Source organism: Marmota marmota, unplaced genomic scaffold, assembly GCF_001458135.2.
Source record: "Marmota marmota marmota unplaced genomic scaffold, marMar, whole genome shotgun sequence".
NCBI classification, from domain to species: Eukaryota; Metazoa; Chordata; class Mammalia; order Rodentia; family Sciuridae; genus Marmota; species Marmota marmota.
In genome coordinates this window covers 6264964-6282925 of record NW_026000077.1, presented here as the reverse complement: position 1 = coordinate 6282925, position 17962 = coordinate 6264964, and the positions used below count along the sequence as shown (strand labels likewise).

At 36.0% G+C, this 17962-nt stretch overlaps 1 protein-coding gene and 1 long non-coding RNA gene across 5 annotated transcripts in view; one reads left to right on the top strand and one right to left on the bottom strand.

The window, feature by feature from the left end:
- Positions 1-2891: 2891 nt before the first annotated feature.
- LOC107156129 lies at positions 2892-9328 on the bottom strand. The gene is made up of 3 exons (XR_001505307.2): positions 9201-9328; positions 4728-4891; positions 2892-3864 (listed from the first exon to the last, which is right to left on the bottom strand). It is a non-coding gene; the product is annotated as an uncharacterized LOC107156129 (long non-coding RNA).
- Positions 9329-9385: 57 nt separating this feature from the next.
- The window catches only part of Spag17 (sperm associated antigen 17), a 221680-nt gene continuing 213103 nt past the window's right edge, over positions 9386-17962 (top strand). For all 4 annotated transcript variants that reach the window (XM_048814580.1, XM_048814581.1, XM_048814579.1 and 1 more), the window contains exon 1: positions 9386-9538. In XM_048814580.1, the coding sequence (XP_048670537.1) occupies positions 9452-9538 (87 nt within the window). In that variant the 5' untranslated portion in view covers positions 9386-9451. The remainder of the gene's footprint in view (positions 9539-17962) is intronic.

The window sequence follows — 17962 nt, the reverse complement described above, 5'->3', positions numbered from 1 at the left end:
TAACCGGTGGCTATGTGGGTACATGGCTTGTTTTTTAAATCTCTCCACTGAGAGGATGGAGAAACAAAAGATTGTAGTAGCAATGTGCATGCTCATTGCCCAGATCTGGATTTTTAATACCATCTTTCAATAAAAGGAATCAGGGCACCTTGGAAAAATGTCTGCTTTTAGAGCCACAGCAGAAAATATACACCTTGCAATGCCAGAAAATAAAGTGGAAAAAAATACACACACAGGAAAACAAAGTAATGGTGGGATGCATAAAGAGGGCAATAGGAGCCAACTGAAAGAGCTCCCAGTGGTCAAAGCTGGAACAACTGATCTGAACAATAAAAATAAATAAATACTGGATTACATTTGAGATATAAACCAAAGGATAAAATATGTAACCCGTGAGTCCTTGCTGATATAAAAAACTGAATAAAATAAATGGAGAAGATAGAAAATTTCCCATACAAATTCTAAATGATTTCTGTAGATACTGCCCCCTAGAGGAGCCTGGAGTGTAACTCCCCATACCTAGAGTATGGGCTGACCATAGTGACCCTTAGGGGCTGGGAGGTCTTTGTAGAGGAGAAATGTGATAATCACCACCACTTCAGTCAGGTGGTGGCATTCATCATCAGTGACACTTTATATTGGTGGCAGTTACCCTTGATATGATGTGACGAGAAAAACACTTTATATCTTTGGTCTTTCTAATTCCATAACCACAGTCTAAGAATGAGAAGAAGAAAAAAAATCAGACAAACTGATATTGAGGGGCATTACACAAGATATCTTGCCATATCAGAATTGTCAAGGTTATCAAAAGCAAGCAAAGTTTGATAAACTGTCAATCTAGAGGATCCCAAGGAGACATCTAAATGTAATGTAGTATCTTGGATGGGTTCTTGGAACAAAAAAGGGACATGAGGTAGAAACTATTAGTTAAAAAAAGCATATCAATATTGGTCCATTGGTTTTGATATCCATGTGCCATACTAATTTAAAATGCAAGGGGAAACTGGGTGTGGGATATATGGGAACTCTCTGTGTCATCTTTGCAACATTTCTGCAAATCTAAAAGCATTCTAAAATGAAGTTTATTTTTAAAATATAAGCTACTATTTATCAAGTGCCATAAGTTATTCTAAGCAGTTATATTTACTAACCACTTCAATCTTCACAACAACCCTATGATGCAAACATGATTATCCCCATCTCATAAGGAAGCTAAGGCAAAGAGGGGTTAAGGAATTGGTCCAGGTCATCACACAGCCAGCAAGAATGGAATAGGGAAATGAACCCATCAGAAATACTGTCATCTCCTTAGTACAGAATGCTCTGTGAAACTGTATCTCAGCTCTAAGATTGGATTCCCTGCATTTTAACAGGGCTCTGTTGTGTTGAAAAGAGAGAATGGGGCAAGTTAAACAGCTAATGTTATAAAAAGTTTTGAAAACTATGATAACCAAAAGCTTATTAGGGTTTTGAACTTCTACCAGAGTGAAGGAAGAGGGAGAAAAGATTATGGGTATAAATATGAGTAACTTAAGCTTTATAAAAACAATTTCAATAAAATGAGGAATTTACTTAGTAGAATAAATTGGCAAAAGTTATTACCCAAAAGCATAGTAGGGGAAAATGGCCATGTTCTAAAGGATTAAGACAGCTGGCTCAGGTGAAGCACGTACTGTTATGCAAAAATAATCATAAAAGTTTTAAAATGTGGATGCTTGGCAAATTTTGGGATCTGACTGTGAATAAAAATAGAAGCCTAATATCATAGCCAGCCTAAGAGAATAGAATTATGGTCCATAAGGAGGACACTGCCACTCACAAGAGGAAAAAAAAACATGACAATCAAAGCATAACAAAGAATGAAGTTTTGTTTTGTTTAATATCATAGAGAGTTGAAATATAAGAAAGAGTCAATGAAGCTGTTATTTGGGTAGGCAAAGTTAGAAACAGTTGGCCCCCACAAAGGAAATGGAGGAAGGCCTGAATAGATTCATTCAGAAATAGAGTGAGACATAGAAAGCAGCCTAAAAATCACCTTTAGAAGCAAAATGGGTACTGCTGATCGACTGGCACATTGGCTGAAATTACTTTATTTTCCAATGAGTCTTCTCTAATAATCTTCCTTTGCTTTCCAATGTCTGACTCCAAGTGTTTTCTTTTTCCTTATATTCTTTCCCTACATTTATTTTTATCAATCAAAAGGTAGAACCTTTGTTGTAGGTTTTTCTGAGAAAGTTGTATTCAGAAGAGGACAGAAATGCAGGATAGGGCCATTTCCTTAAGATTGCAAAGTCCTCCCTCCAATTTTTAAATTGATTTCCTCACAGAACATAGATTTCAATAAGATGGTTTCCTACCTAATATATTCTTACTAGAAATAATCTTTATGTTTCAATGAAACTCCTCTTAAACTTCTTAAGAACTTAAAAGATACCAGTGTTGTGAATATTTCTTTACACTTTCCACAGAAACCAATGCCTACTGATATCTAAAATAAAAGCAAAAAATTTTTGAAATAAGAAAAGGTATACAATAAAAACTGTCTTAGATAATAAATATAATTTTTCAAGAAAATTCCTGCATATCAAACAATTTGAATGTAATTTTTTTAAAAGAAAATCTACTCTTAACGAGTAATTTGCTCCCAGAACAGTAAGAAAAATACCTACTTAGGTCCTGCATTTAAGTGAACACAGCTGCCACTTTTCAAAGACTTTGAAGTACACTTCTTCTACCTAAATCCAGCAAGTATTTTTCTCACCACACATTTCAGTAGCATTCAGGATTCCTGGCCAATCCTTCATCCTAGAAAGGCCCTCATCCTGTCTTTTGGCCTCAGTGACACAACCCTTTTGGCCACATAATCCCTCACAGGTCCACCTTCTTCATAGCCACACTCTCTTAAACACTCAGCCCCAGGTCCTGCTCCCCTGCTTGCACAGTGGTCTCCAGACAAACTCGTCCATACTCAGTATTGCTACATACGATGTCTGCATGTGATTCACTCATGTCTACTCTTCTCTGAGTGCCAGGCCCACGCATCCAATTGTCTACTTGACATGGATTGATTTCTCAAGGATATACACGCTAAACCTCTCTAAAACCAAAGCCTCACCTGCCCACCCTCAGAAGCTTCTTCTAGTACTCCCATCCCTAAAATGGTAGCACCAATGAACCATGAAAAAACTATATTTAATCAGGTAAACTTATTTTCTTATAGGGAGATAAATGTGATATAAAATACCATATTTGGAGGGCAGAAGAAACCTAAGAAAGAACATCTGAAAGTTGTTGGATAGACAAATGAGTTTGTCATAGAGGATATATAATATTCCTTCATTTCCTAATGTCTGACTCCAAGTGTTTTCTATTTTCTCATATCATTTCCTTATATTCATAAGAGGATATAACACAATTTTATCCCACTGAATAATACTCCTTCTCATAAATGGAACACTACAGTATCCTATGCATAACCTTGACTGGGGTCCCTTCAAACCAGAATGTTTCATAAAGATTGGAAACCAGTAAAGGCAAAATTAACTCATGGAAATACGAATTGACATACATGACAAGATAGAGAAAGGTAATTATGCACAGTTGCATTTAATATTTGTAAAGTCGTTGGCAGAGACATTTCTCCAGAAGTCATTTGGACACCCTGCATTTTTTAGAATGTTGAGGGTCAGCCTGGGTAAGAGGAATAGAGAAGTTGAAAAGCCATCACATACAGTGCTATCAGTTCCTTGAAGCTCTACGATCAATCATCTTTCCTTTCCAAAGGATTGCTCCATAATCTAGCACAATGTGAAGTATAGTCTGTTAAGCAGAAATAGGTCACCTGAACCACAGATTGTGAACCTGAAACACAACAAGAAGAAAGTTTTATTTAACACAGCAAAAATTTATAAGTAACAGACATCTGATAAAACATTAAGAAATCAAACATTTAGCTAAGCACTTACAGAAATGACTTACCATGAGTTATGGATTTTGAAATGGTCCCCAAAGGATTAAGGGCAAATCCCTTTACTGAATATATTTAAAATTAGATTCAAAGAAAAACTTGAGTGAGAGAACACTAGAGTGAAAAATCCCACACTAACAAATATGAAACAGATGCATTTTAACTTTGTCTATTTTTAATATGTACAACGGTTATTTTTCTGATTCATTAAAAAATAGATACGGTATTCTAAACACTCTTGCCATAAATAACATAAAAATTAAATCAAAAACCCTTACCAATGGTGCTAGAGACTTATATAAAACGAAATTTAAATATAAAACTGTAAACTCCAAACACTGCTTTTATCACAGATATACAGAGTTCTTAGGGAAGTTCTTTAGAAAATGATCTATTCCCAAGCTCCCCACAACTCACTCGGGATTGTGAACTTCAAGCACTGCAGCTGATTTTAATTGCCATGATGATGCATAGGCAGAGACGTGATATCTGGAGTAACTGGCTTCTAAACAATGAGGGGCTTTAAAGATTAAAGTCAACACTTTAAATTGCACTCAAGACTGAATAGGAAGCTATTGCTGACCACTGGACGTAGGTGTAATATTCTCCATATGTTCTGGGCCTTGTAACTGAAAGACATCTAGCCCTCTGCATAACACACAATATAGACCCAAAGGCACAGCATTATAGTATGGTGCAATATTACTAGCTCTATATATGTTAGAAACACAAATTTCAGAATGTAAACAAGATATACCTATAGTGAAAATTGTTCTTGGAAATAGGATGCAAACTGGAGAGATCAGTAGATATCTATGAGGTCTTCTTAATCAAAAGCAAGCTGGTTGCTGCAGCTAAATGGATTTTGAATACCTGAAAGGCTAGTCCAGATGTGAATTGGTCCATAACTCCTGATGTTACCTGTTAACAGTGGAAATACAGGGTGCATCAATAGCTGGCTAGACCCTTTCATCTATGAGAAGGCACAACGTAGTTGACTTCCATTTGAGTAAGAGTTAACTGAACACTGTGACTAAAAGTGTAAAACTTGAATAATTTACTCAGTATTCTTAGCCCCCTAAAGAAACAGTGTATCCCTAAAGTAGACAGTCCTTGAGCTAAACATATTAAATGCAAAATCTTACTGGAAATACTAAATCAAACAAATCAGGGGTAACCCTGCCAATGAGAAAGAAAATTCTCCAAATAGTATAGTTTTGTTTTAGTCACTGACATATGGGAAAATTTATGTAGTAAAGTATATGCTTATAAAGTTTCAACTTATATTTAGTGGGGGAAACAATTTATTATACCAAAAAAAAGCATAAATGTATGACAGATGGTAATGCTTTTTTTCTGCTCTTGGCAAGGTCTCTTTTAGGCTGAATGACTTTTGCTTCTTAAAACTATGAACATTGTCATTCACACCTATTTTCTGAAATTAAACAGACCAATTCTATGATGAAATCCCCTATAAATTTGGTTACTATATAATGTCTTCCCACTTTTAAATCATAAATTATCTAGAATACCACTTTCCCTAGAATACTGAAAAGACCAAAACTGGAAAAAAAAATGGTATTCTGTAATGAAACCTTTATTTTAAATTCCTTAAATCAATTTTGGAAAAACTTCTAAACTTAAATTTATTCTGGTAGGACTTTATAAAGGAAACCATAAAAGAGTATACTAGAAGTACATTCTTCCATCCAAAAATCTTTATTTGGGGCTTTTGAAATGTTCAATTCCTTTAAGTCACTGGAAAATTCTTTATACACACACACACATATACATATATATGAATATATATGTATATATACATATATGCATACACACACACACATACACACACACACACAATGGATTTTTCAGTTCATCTACTGAGAAATTGGCAAAGATTTTCCTAAGTGTATATGACATAAGAAGGCTTTAATGCAATCCAGTTGTTTAAAGTGAGAAATCAATTTACTGGATAAAGAAGTGAAGGAAAGTACTGTATAAGCAGTTGAAAGACAAGACAAAGGGTGGGATTGGAATTGAATGGGTAATACTTGATGTAATTTCCCAAGGCGCAGGAATGGAGGACAGGGTAGAGGACATTTCTGTGAGATCCAAGAGTTTCAGTTGTTACCCCAATATCTGGGCAGTTAGAGGAAGAACAGGAACAACGTGAGGGAGATGCTTTTTAAAGGCCACGCCTTTACATAATTTTATTTATGTCCCATTGGCCAGAACTTAGTCACATGTACACATGTAATGATTAAAAAAAGGCTTAAGAATGCTTTCTAACTCTTACAGTAGGAAAAAGAAAAAAAAATGTTTTCTGAAAAGCAGGACAGAATATTTATTGCCACAATAAATATCACAAACACTTTATTGCTGCCAAAGTCAGGGTTGGATAGCTGTCACTTGCAAGAAATAGCTAGTGACATTTTCTCTACAATTTTAAAGTAACATTTAATTTCACTCTTTTGTCCTTATTTCATTTTTTTCTCCTTTGTTTCTCTTTCTTATCTGCAACCTATTTTATTAATCATCTGCTACTGATTTGGCTTGATTGATTGCACAGAGTTTTATTCTGAAGTGTGCATTCACATTCAAGAAGAAAGAAAATTAGTAACATAGCATGCCATACATAAACATCTAGTTATACTTTTTAAAAGACATATTTTAAATGCCCACAATTTATTTATTGGCTTTCTAATACAAACCCAGGCCTTTTTCCCCCAAGCAGTTTAAAACAATGAATTATCAAAGAATTATCAAAGTTTAGAATGATGGAATCGATAATTCTCAGAGTTTTGGTACAAGATTCACCTTTATTTTAATCCATAATTCAAAAACAATCACCTTGTAATGCTAAGAAAATGTTAGTGTAGAATAAAATTCTGAAGAAAACACTATGAATATGAATCAGTGGCAGCCTCAGTGTTTGCTATGAACAAAGAGAAATCCTTTTCTGGAAGGTAACTCTGGCATCACCAGACCTCAGTCATTTTATTCTTATGGTAAGAAGAGAGGGTTTGTGGATATGAGCTGTGGCTAGGCTGCACAGATTTATTCCCTCTGAAAAGATAAATTATACATCTTGCAACAAGAAAGGAAAATTTGTATTTTTTTTTTTTTTTGGTAAATTGTGTGTGTGTGTGTGTGTGTGTGTGTGGTGTGAAAGACTATTTCTGAAAATTGTCCTTTTCTTCAGAATCCATATGAAAAAAATTTAGTAGGAGGGAAAAGTCTCCCTTCATTGGTTCAAATTATGAACAATAAATTAAAAGATGAACAACATCCTTAAGACTGCCCATCAAATGAAGTATGATTATAGTGACTGGATATCAATATTTTGTTATCCAGCTTTCCATCGTTATGACAAAATACCTCAGATAATCAGCTTATAAAGAGGAAAGGTCTATTTTGGCTCATGGTGTCAAAAGTTTCAGACCATGGCCACTTGACCCCATTCTATCTGGGGCTGTGGTGAGGCAGTACATGATTGGGGGAGCACATAGCAGCAAAGCTGCTGACTTCATGGCAGCTTGAAAGCAAAAAAAAAAAAAAAAGAAATAGCAAGGGGCCAGGTCCTACTATGCCCTGTCATAGTTTGTCCCCAGTAACCTAACTGCCTTTCACTAAGCCACACCTCTTAAAATGTTCCATCAACTCCCAATAGAAGTGTTGACTAGGGAGTCCATACCTTCAACACATGGGGCTTTGTAGGACATTAAAGACCAAACTACCCACCCTACCCACTGCAGTCCTCACAATTTCTTCATCAAAGAAAGCAATGAAAAGAGTCAGAGCACCTTTCCCCTGTTGAAGGTCACCTACCTGTCAGGTTGTATTGAATAAAGTTAAGCAGCAGGTAATAAGCATCATCCCTGGCCTACTGCAATAGTAGAAGCATCTCACCTCTAGGCATAGGGTGGGACCGGAGGGAATAGCTAAGCACTGGTCAGCACTGCATTTTATATGGACTATAGTGATAGTAAAACAATTCTGAATTTTGATTGAGCTCTTCCTGAGGGTGTTCTCAAATTTGTTGCATTGAAAAAGAAAATTTAAGTACATTCAGTCTCAAAAACAGTGTATCTTCCATTTTGCCTGGCCTAAAACAGTGGTAGTAGAGAGATTAAGCATCCTGGATTTGGGATTCAGAAACTCCTGGATTCTAATTCTGGCACCATCAACCATCCTCTCTGGGACTGGAGATAGTGTTGTGAAGAGGAAAAAAAAATTGCAAATGTGAAAGTTGTCAGAATTAAAATAGAATCCCTTGTGCCAACCCTAAGAAAAAAAGTATATTAAGCCAGAGAAAATAAAGAAGAAAGAATTCTTTCACATGATCGTTTGATAGTAACTATCACAAAAGACATCCAGAACTTGCACAGAGGCCACTACAACCTTACACAAAAAGTATTTCCACAAGGACATCTACTGAGCAATTATCTGTTCAAACGCAGTTTTGATGTCACTCTTGTTATTAATCATTGTGGTCAAAGATTGTTGTTTGAAAATATCTGATATAATTCTCATTTTTGCCTGTAAAAACTTCCTTTTCCTCTTTTTGGAAATAAGCATAGGCTACTATGGTATACACATTCTCATTATGATGTTGTGCTAATTTCCATTGAAATGTTGCACATTCCCCAATAAATGATTTCATAATTTTCTTTGGAGAATTTCTCTCACAGTTTTATTTAGGATGGCACTGGTGAGTGCTGGAGAATCATGAGTTGTGAGTATTATCATTATCATTATCATTCTGCCTAACCAGAATGCTTCAGGTATCCATGAATGTTGGATGCAAAAAGGGGGGGGAAAAAAGCGCTTCTATTTCTAATGGAAGTTTCAAGGAACTAGAGCTGTTTAGGGAGAGAAACTGATATAGGAAAAGTATTAATCCATCTACGACTAGATGAACGAAAGAAGAGCGATGGGACTTGTTTAGTGAGGCCCTGGGAGGCAGAACTAAGATCTGAGCAGAGAGTGGCAGTCTGGGGAACATAAATTTGGCCTCATACAAAGAAGCATTCGGGGTTGAAGAATGGCAGGGGCTGCCTCCTGAGAGGGTCCGTACCACTTTCTGGGCACCGCAGGCCTAGAAGATATATTGGTGGAGGAGTCCTGGTAGGAATTTTAGAAATGATGAGTTTCCAGACAATGCCTCGGACCAGAGAGGGCTCCCAGAAGAAGCAGAAGGTCAAAGCCAGGAAAGGTTAAGTATCCTGACCAGCCGAGTCCAGCCGAGTCCGGTCCTCCATGGCGCAAAATCCTCAAATGCACCCTGGGGTCCTGGGAGTCCCGCGGTCAAACTGCAGCGAAACTCGGAAACTCCGTTGTCCCGGCGACGGAAGCGGTTAACCCAGGACCCGGACAGGTTTGGGGGAGGGAACGGGGCGTGGCCTCGGTTACTAAGGCAGCGCAACGCTGAAGGGAGGGCCTGAGCCCAGTTTGGAGTCCAATGCTCCTCCAGGCCTCTGCATGGCACCCAAGAAAGACAAAGGGGGAACTGTGAACACCGTTTCTAAGCTGTGGGAACCCTTGCTCATAGCTGCACAGTTCAACCAGGTGAGCCCTGAGTGCTAATTGAAGTTCTCTCTGCCCCTAGCAAAGCCGGAAGCCCCGTCAGACCCCTCGCAGGCACCAACTTCGCCCTCCCCTCCAGACGCCACCGCTGCCCTCCCAAAGAAAACTGGGTCGTAGTCGGAACCCCTCGGGTCGTTTTCACTCAGTCAAGAGGGGGCAGGGAATTCCCGCCAGGCCAATCAGTGGGATTTCAAAGGGTGGTGACAGGTGCCTGCTGGGGAGGGCAGGAGGCACCGCTCTGACAACCTCAGGACCCTTTTCAATGGCATAGTCCAGAAGGCACTCCACAATTACGCTAGAATTGCACTCACAAACTCCTCGCTTCCTCTTGCCAGGAATGTTGTCAAAATTATCTCTGGTTTGGCCCATAGTAGGACTTTAATTAATGCTGAGTGAAAAAAGACATGGAGTGCAGGAGAGAGCAATATATACATAAAGTGAACCTTCTTACGGATAGGAAAGGATAACTGCCTTATGTAATGTCCTGATAACATTATATCAAAGCCTTGATGTGTTTTTGAAAGTGTAGGAGACCAGAGCAACAAGGCTCTTCGTCCATAGGTTGTCACAAACACACTGGGCAATATGCAACCCATCTGCCACATGACTTTGAGTTGCATGGGATCCCAGAACTGAATGGATCCCCTTACCCGCCTTTAGCCTGTGGGGAATCCAAGCTCTTGTCACTTGCCCCTGGAAAAAGCCACTTAAACAACTATATTGTTTCTAAGTCCAAGTAAACATCTGGAAAGAGAAACATTTCTGGAAATTCCAGCCTACCATTGTGAACTACTTTTTTAAATGAAAAGAAAAAAAAAAACATTTTTTTTCCATTTTATATGTGTTAACATGGTGCCTTAGAGAGTTTGTACTTTAAGGGAAAAAAATGGATCAAAAATCTTTTGTGTTCTCATGAGAAAGTTTTACCTATTTATCTTACCTATCTTATTTATCTTACCTTATTTTCCACTTCGATTGATTTTCTCTATGAACAGTAATTCTGTCTACTCTGGAAATTAGTCCTGATGAAGAATTTCATAAAAATAGTTATGATGTTAATGATGCAGATGTGACATCATGGAATTTGGGGTCATTTCTATGACTTTAGGAATAAAAGATGTGAACTCAGTAATCCCCAGTTACATTCTCAAATTCTCAAAAAATGTTTTTGAAAGCACTTTGTAAAAGCACCCTCTCTTTTGCTTTTATAAGTCAGAACTAGCCAAAATAATTTTTCTCCATTTTCTTTGAGATTATGTAGGCCAAGTTGGGCTTGGAGTGAACATTTCTGCTTGAATTATAAACTGCTGAACAACGGAGTTTGATGGAGGTGCTGACACTGCATTAGCTTTAGAGTTGCAAATATGAAGCTATAATTTTCCTAGTTGAATGGAAAACCTAAAGGCACTATTTTTTTTTTCTTATGGCTTGAAAACCTGAAATAATATTCAGTTTTCTTGATCCTACTCAAACAATATAATTTCAATAAATCTTGTGTACTAATAGAAAGAATTTGAACTCAAAGTAATATGTAGTTTTAACTACAAAGAGTGAATTCACTTTTCTTCATTGGTTAATACATGTTTTGTAATTGCAAGAGGAAAACAATTGCCCTCTACTTCCTCCCATAATTTTTTGTCAGCTTGGTTTTGTGTCTGATTCATAAGGAAAATTCCCATATTAACCAACTGTCCAATGCTCTGTGTAAAAGACTCTGAATTTGGGTTAAAGATGACTGTGGATGCATAAATTCTTTTTTCATAGTGTTTAGCAAAGTGCTCTGCACATAGTAAGGGCTCAAAATGTTACTGTTTTAGCTCCTAGAGAATTTCTTTCCTTATAGTTACTCCTGAACAGGTACATGTGGTTGAGTGTGTGTGCTAGAGTGTGTGTTGTGAATATATGTGTGTACCTCCAGTCTTCATAAGCCAGATTTTAGAATTACCTCATTGGTGAATTCAACAAGCGCAGCTGCACTAGGCTTTAAAGAGAATAAATAAGTTCACAATGTTGTTACAGTGAATTTACCTTATATCACTATTTGGACTTCCCTTTAAGGCTAGAATAATTAGGAAATTTTTAGTACATTTTAGTTATTTCTAAAACATAAAATGATAGCAAATAATACAAGGCAGTCTACTAGTGAATATTAAGTGGTTAGATAGAGACTAGAGATTGAGAAAATGAATATGAACTTGGATTATAAGGAAATACTTTGCAAAAAAACTTATCTTCAGCTGGGCCCTAAAATACAGGTAGAATTTTAACAGATTTTAACAGGTAGAATAAAGAGGGACAATTATTTTAGGTAAAGAGACAAATATGTGCCTTAAACAAATTTTGCTCATATCACTATGGTCTAAGATATTTTTAAGTCAATTCTGATTTATTTCTTCCAAACTTATCACATGGTAGATGATGCTGGGAGAAGAGCTTTGTTCATGACCCAATTTAAGAAAAATTTCCAGAATTTTTTAAACAACATAGTCATTCCTTTTAGGAGCTTACAGATGGTACAAAGCCTGTCTTTAAATAATGTCACATGGCTTCAAAGTGACTGGGGCTGTATGTTTCAATTGGAATTTTGTGCTATAATCAAAACTTATGTGTAAATCCAAGGAAAAAAAAAGAAACCCTAGTATCAGTATTGAGAATATCCACAGACAAGGCATAAATCTTTCTTCTTTCCTTTCAGAAAGGATGTATTTTTTTGTCACCAAATGTATCTTTCAGAATACCAGGATTCCCTGGAATTTTGCTTGAATTGGCTTATGTATCCCACCAGTAGAGTTTGTTTTGGGCTTTTGTTAATTTTAATCAATTATTTATTTCATATTTTCAGATTACTGAGGATAGTATTTCTTTTTATTTGCTCCTAAATTTAAGAAATATATAGCAAAACCACAAACTTACTTGTGAGACTAACTACTGATGTGGTCATTATTCCATCCTCTTACTGTGACCCACCATAGAAAACATTAAAGGCACAGAAAAAAAAATTGTGGCAACCCATACACAATACATACCTTAACCCAGACAGACTCACTGTCCAATATTAATTGATTTCAGTTTGTAAATGATGGTTTCAGGTCCCTGGTATCCAGCTTAAGTCACTAGATGCCTTTATTGTCATTTGCCCAATGTTTATCAAGGTTTTATTCTTGATGAAGTCTTCAATAGAAATAGCTACATATTTTTAAGTATTTGAAAATATCTACTGCAATATATTGAAGTCTTTACTGTTAGACGGTTCTTGCACCCACTTCCACAGTTTTGTTCTTAATGTATGTTTTCCCCTTTCTAACTGAGTAATAATATTTGCAAATGTAAATTTATAGAGACTGAAAAACACAAAGTTCTATGATTTGTAATGGCACTGTCCTCACCAATACTCATTCAGAGAGGGAAACTCCTAGGGTTTTCTAGACTCATCTGACCCTTTCATGAAACTGAAGATTTAAGAGTTTCAAGACCTGATGCAAAGACATATAATATTTTGGCACATCAGGTTTCAGAACCTAGATATTCTCACTAGTCCATACTTTCTCCTTAATAGAACTATAAGCTGTAATAATCATAGAATCTTATGTAGACTTTTCCATTTATAGTGAAATTTTACTTATTTAATCTCTTATGTCAACCTCCACAACAACAGTGCTATAGGTAGTGTTATTAGACTAGAATGTATTAATAAATGTTTATTGAATACCAATAAATAAACATAAAAAGAATACTTATTTTACCTGAAAATATCAAGCATTATTCTTAATAAATCCCTTTTCTTCTCACTTTCACATTCAGAAGGAAGAAAGGCTGTAACATTTGTAAATTCAACTCAGACTTCTAAGGTCATCTAAGCATGACAAACAGAAATATTTGAGTTTATAACTGATATCCTGTCTGTGAGATAGATAAATTCTTGATTAGAAAAGTTATTTTCCTCTTTGCAAAAAGAAAATTATAGAAAAACCATCCTGCTGCTACCTTGAAGTATGCCATAGTCTCTAGTTATACTAGCAAAAGTTTGGCTCATCAAAGTCTCAGGCTACCTCTGTCTCTCAACCCCACTTCCATCCATGGCACTATAATTCTTTTATTTTATTTTATTTTTTATTGATTTTTTTAAAAATAAATGACAGCAGAATACATTACAATTCTTATTACATGTATACAGCACAGTTTTTCATATCTCTGGTTGTATATAAAGTATGTTGATGCCAATTCATGTCTTCATATATGTACTTTGGATAATGATGTCCATCACATTCCACCATCCTTGCTAATCCCCTGCTCCTCCCTTTCCCTCCCACCCCTCTGCCCTATCTGACATGGCAATTCTTACAGTCACTACAGCTCATTGATAACTCAATGAGCTTATTCTTCCCCATCATTTTGCCTCTAAGTCCTCTAACATTTTCTCACTCCAATTCTTCCTTTCTGATCTCATACCCCTTACTTCTACTCACCTTAAAATTACCTATTTCTGTTTGTCAAACCACTTCCATTTTCTTTTTTTAAATAATATCAAACATTCAGATACCTCTTATTCAAAGTCAATGCTTTATGTATTTGTTTAGAGTCGCTATTTCTCTGTCATGAGTGTTGAAGAGGCATGTGCTGGGTAATGAAAGCCAAAGTAGTCAATGAGATCATATCAAACTATAAAGCTTCTGCACAGTAAACAATTAACAGAGTGGAGAAACAACCCACAGAAAGGGAGAAAATATTTGCAAATCATGAAATGAATAAGTGAATAATATCCCGAATAAATGAACTACTCAGACTACTCAATAATAAGAAAAAAACCTATAAAAATTGGACAAAGGACTCATATAGACATTCCTCAAATGTCTAACATGCAAATGCTCAGTAGGTGTATAAAAAAAGCACAGAATTTCTAATTATCAGAAAAATACAAATTCAAACCACAATGATCAATCACCTCACCCCTGTTAGATAGACTGTTATCAAAAAGATTAAAGATAACTCATGTTAGGGAGAATGTGTAGACAAGAATATCTGTACAGTGTTGGTGACATTGTAAATTAATTCAGGCATTATGGAAAAGAGTATGAAGACCCCTAAAAAGAAAAAAAGAAAGCCAAAAATAGAGTTTACCATATGATTCGACTATTCCATTCAGAATATATATTCAAAGGATTTGAAATCAGTATATCAAAGAGATATCTGTGCTCTAGTGTTTACTGTATATGAATATACCACACAGAATTAACCAAGAAATTAATTTTTAAAAATAATAAAGATAGATAAATGTTAGATTAATAGAGGGAGGAGAACAGGGGGATGGGGGGAAGGGGAAGGAGAGGTACTAGGGTCTGAATTAAAACAAGATGTGTTCCAAGCTTTTAAAACTGTGTCCAAATGGATTCTACTTTCATGTATAACTAAAAAGAATCAACAAATAGTAAATTTCCACTTTCCTTTTTTTAAACTTTTCTTCCCTAAACACTGCTCATACATTCTTAATTCCCAGCTCAAAAACCGCCAGTAATCATTTATAACCACTTTTGACAAAGTTTAATCAGTCTGTACTCTTTTTTTCATTTTTTTAAATTAATTTTTTATTTATGTATGACAGCAGAATGCATTACAATTCTTTTTTTTTAAAGAGAGAGAGAGAGAGAAATTTTTTTTTTAATATTTATTTTTTGGCGGACACAACATCTTTGTTTGTATGTGGTGCTGAGGATCGAACCCGGGCCACACGCATGCCAGGCGAGCGCGCTACCACTTGAGCCACATCCCCAGCCCGCATTACAGTTCTTATTATGCGTATAGAGTACAATTTTTCATATCTCTGTATACAAAGTATATTCACACCAATTTTTGTCTTCATACATGTACTTTGGATAATAATGTCCATCATATTCCACCATCATTTCTAACCCCATGCCCCCTTCCTTCCTCTCCCACCCCTCTGCCCTATCTAGTGTTCATCTATTCCTCCCATGCTCCCTCTCCCTCCTTATGCCACTATGAATCAGCCTCCTTATATCAGAGAAAACATTTGGCATTTGGTTTTTTGGATTGGCTAACTTCACTTAGCATTATCTTCTCTACCTCCATTTATTTACCTTCAAATGCCCTGATTTTATACTCTTTTATTGCTGAGTAATATTCCATTGTGTATACATGCCACATTTTTTAAACCATTCATCTATTGAAGGGCATCTAGTTTGGTTCCACAAATTAGCTATTGTGAATTGTTCTGCTATAAACATTGATGTGGCTGTGTCCCTGTAGTATGTTGTTTTTAAGTCCTTTGGGTATAGACTGAGGAGAGGGATAGCTGGGTCAAATGGTGGTTCCATTCCCAATTTTCCAAGAAATCTCCATACTGCTTTCCAAATTGGCTGCACCAATTTGCAGTCCCAACAGCAGTGTAGGAGTGTACCTTTTTCCCCACATCCTCACCAACACTTATTGTTGTTTGTATTCATAATTGCTGCCATTCTGACTGGGGTGAGATGAAATCTTAGAATAGTTTTGATTTGCATGTCTCTAATTGCTAGAAATGATAAACATTTTTTCATATATTTGTTGATGGATTGGATATCCCTCCCTAATCCATCTCCAGCTCCATCCAGTCATCAAATTGAATTGCTACAAACAAGGCAGCCCCCTTACTGCTGCATGAACACATAAATAAGGCAGTGCACAGCTGGAGAAAGCCCATCTCTGAGGCTAAACAGATATAGGCATTACCTCTTGATTCTCAGCTGCAGAATGTGTGACCTAGAGCAACTTTCTTGCCCTTTCTGAGCCATGCGCTCCTTTTGTTAGATGGAGATAATAATATCTACCTCAAAGGCTTGCTGTGAATATAAGATGATACTTACTTTATTTCCTAAATATCTTGATAGCACAAGATCATTGAACATGCCTTCAGTAAATGGATTCCATTCTTCCCTCCTGCTTTCATTCACATTAGTCCACTTCCTGGACATGGACATCACCTTTCTGCTTCTTGTCTTATCTATTTGTTGAGACCTTTATAAACCATGTCTTTACAGTAAGCTTTCCTAACAACTCTAACCCAAATTTAACCCTCACTTTGGCTTTAGGGTCTATTACATAATTTAGTACTCAGTTACAAAATGCCTTGAATTATTTGCTATCATTTCATGTTTTGCAGAACATAGGCTGCTAGAAATCACATCTTAGACTCCTGATGTGTGCCCCACAATATCTAACATGATTTCAGGTACATGGTATGAATGTAAAGCCAAAGTGAGGGTTAAATTTGGGTTAGAGTTGTTAGGAAAGCTTACCGTAAAGACATGGTTTATAAGGGTCTCAACAAATTATAATTCTCTGATTTACCTTGAAATATGAAGGATGAGAAGGTTTATAAGACATGGTTTATAGGGTTTCAACAAATTCTAATTCTCTGATTTACCTTGAAATATGAAGGATGAGAAGGTAGTTTCTAAGATAAGAAGACAGAAAGCATCTATATGAAAAGACCTTAGAGCAGATATAAAATATTGTGAGCATGCTTTAAAAAGAACTATGCAGTGATTCTATTTCACTTCACAGAAGTATTTCAACTGTCAATCAGGAGGCATTCAAGTTAAAGTTCTTTAACATTCAGTTTGCAGCCTCTCCTTTACTTGAGGAATAATATTTTTCTCTTATTAAATGTAGCTTAGTGACAATAGCTGAGTTGTGCACACTTGGAAAATAGTAATAAAGGCTCCTAGAGTCTTAGAACAAAGCTTATAATTCTTACAAAGGTTTGGAAAGTGGATATGGGTTCAAGATAGGTATTGCTGAAATATTAATATCCCAGATCTCTTAAATAAACAAAGTTATTAAATATATAGATACCAGGATGATAATAAACTGAGTCTAACTAGGTTTTGAGGAGAAAATGTTCAGTCAAATTGAAGTGCTTAAATCCATTTTAAGTGTACTTTATCAAAGAGGGAAATGCATTTTATTGGATAGAACCCTTGAGCAATTTTTGAGAGGCAGTGAAGGGTTTCTCAGCTTTTTTGATCTTAAACAGTAAGCTATTTCTCATGTAAATGTGTATTTAAGACTTACTGGAAATACTCATAATATGAGCTGAAGACTGATGTCTGGCAGCAAGCATATTTCTGAAATTGGGTTGGTTTTTATTACTATATTTTCTGAAATATGCTTTCATTGATATTTACAAAACAAATTGCCAGTTCACACAAAGGTTGTTTTAATAAAAGCCAATGCAAACAACTGAGTTGCTAGGAAGAATGTTAAGAGGGAAATGGACTTTTCATAACCTCACATTATAATTTCTCTTTTTGGACAAAAATGTATTATTTGAATGAGTTTGGAACTGAAGGGAATTAGTATGTCAAAATATCCACCTAGATGTTATATGTGATCATTTTTATTGCAAGT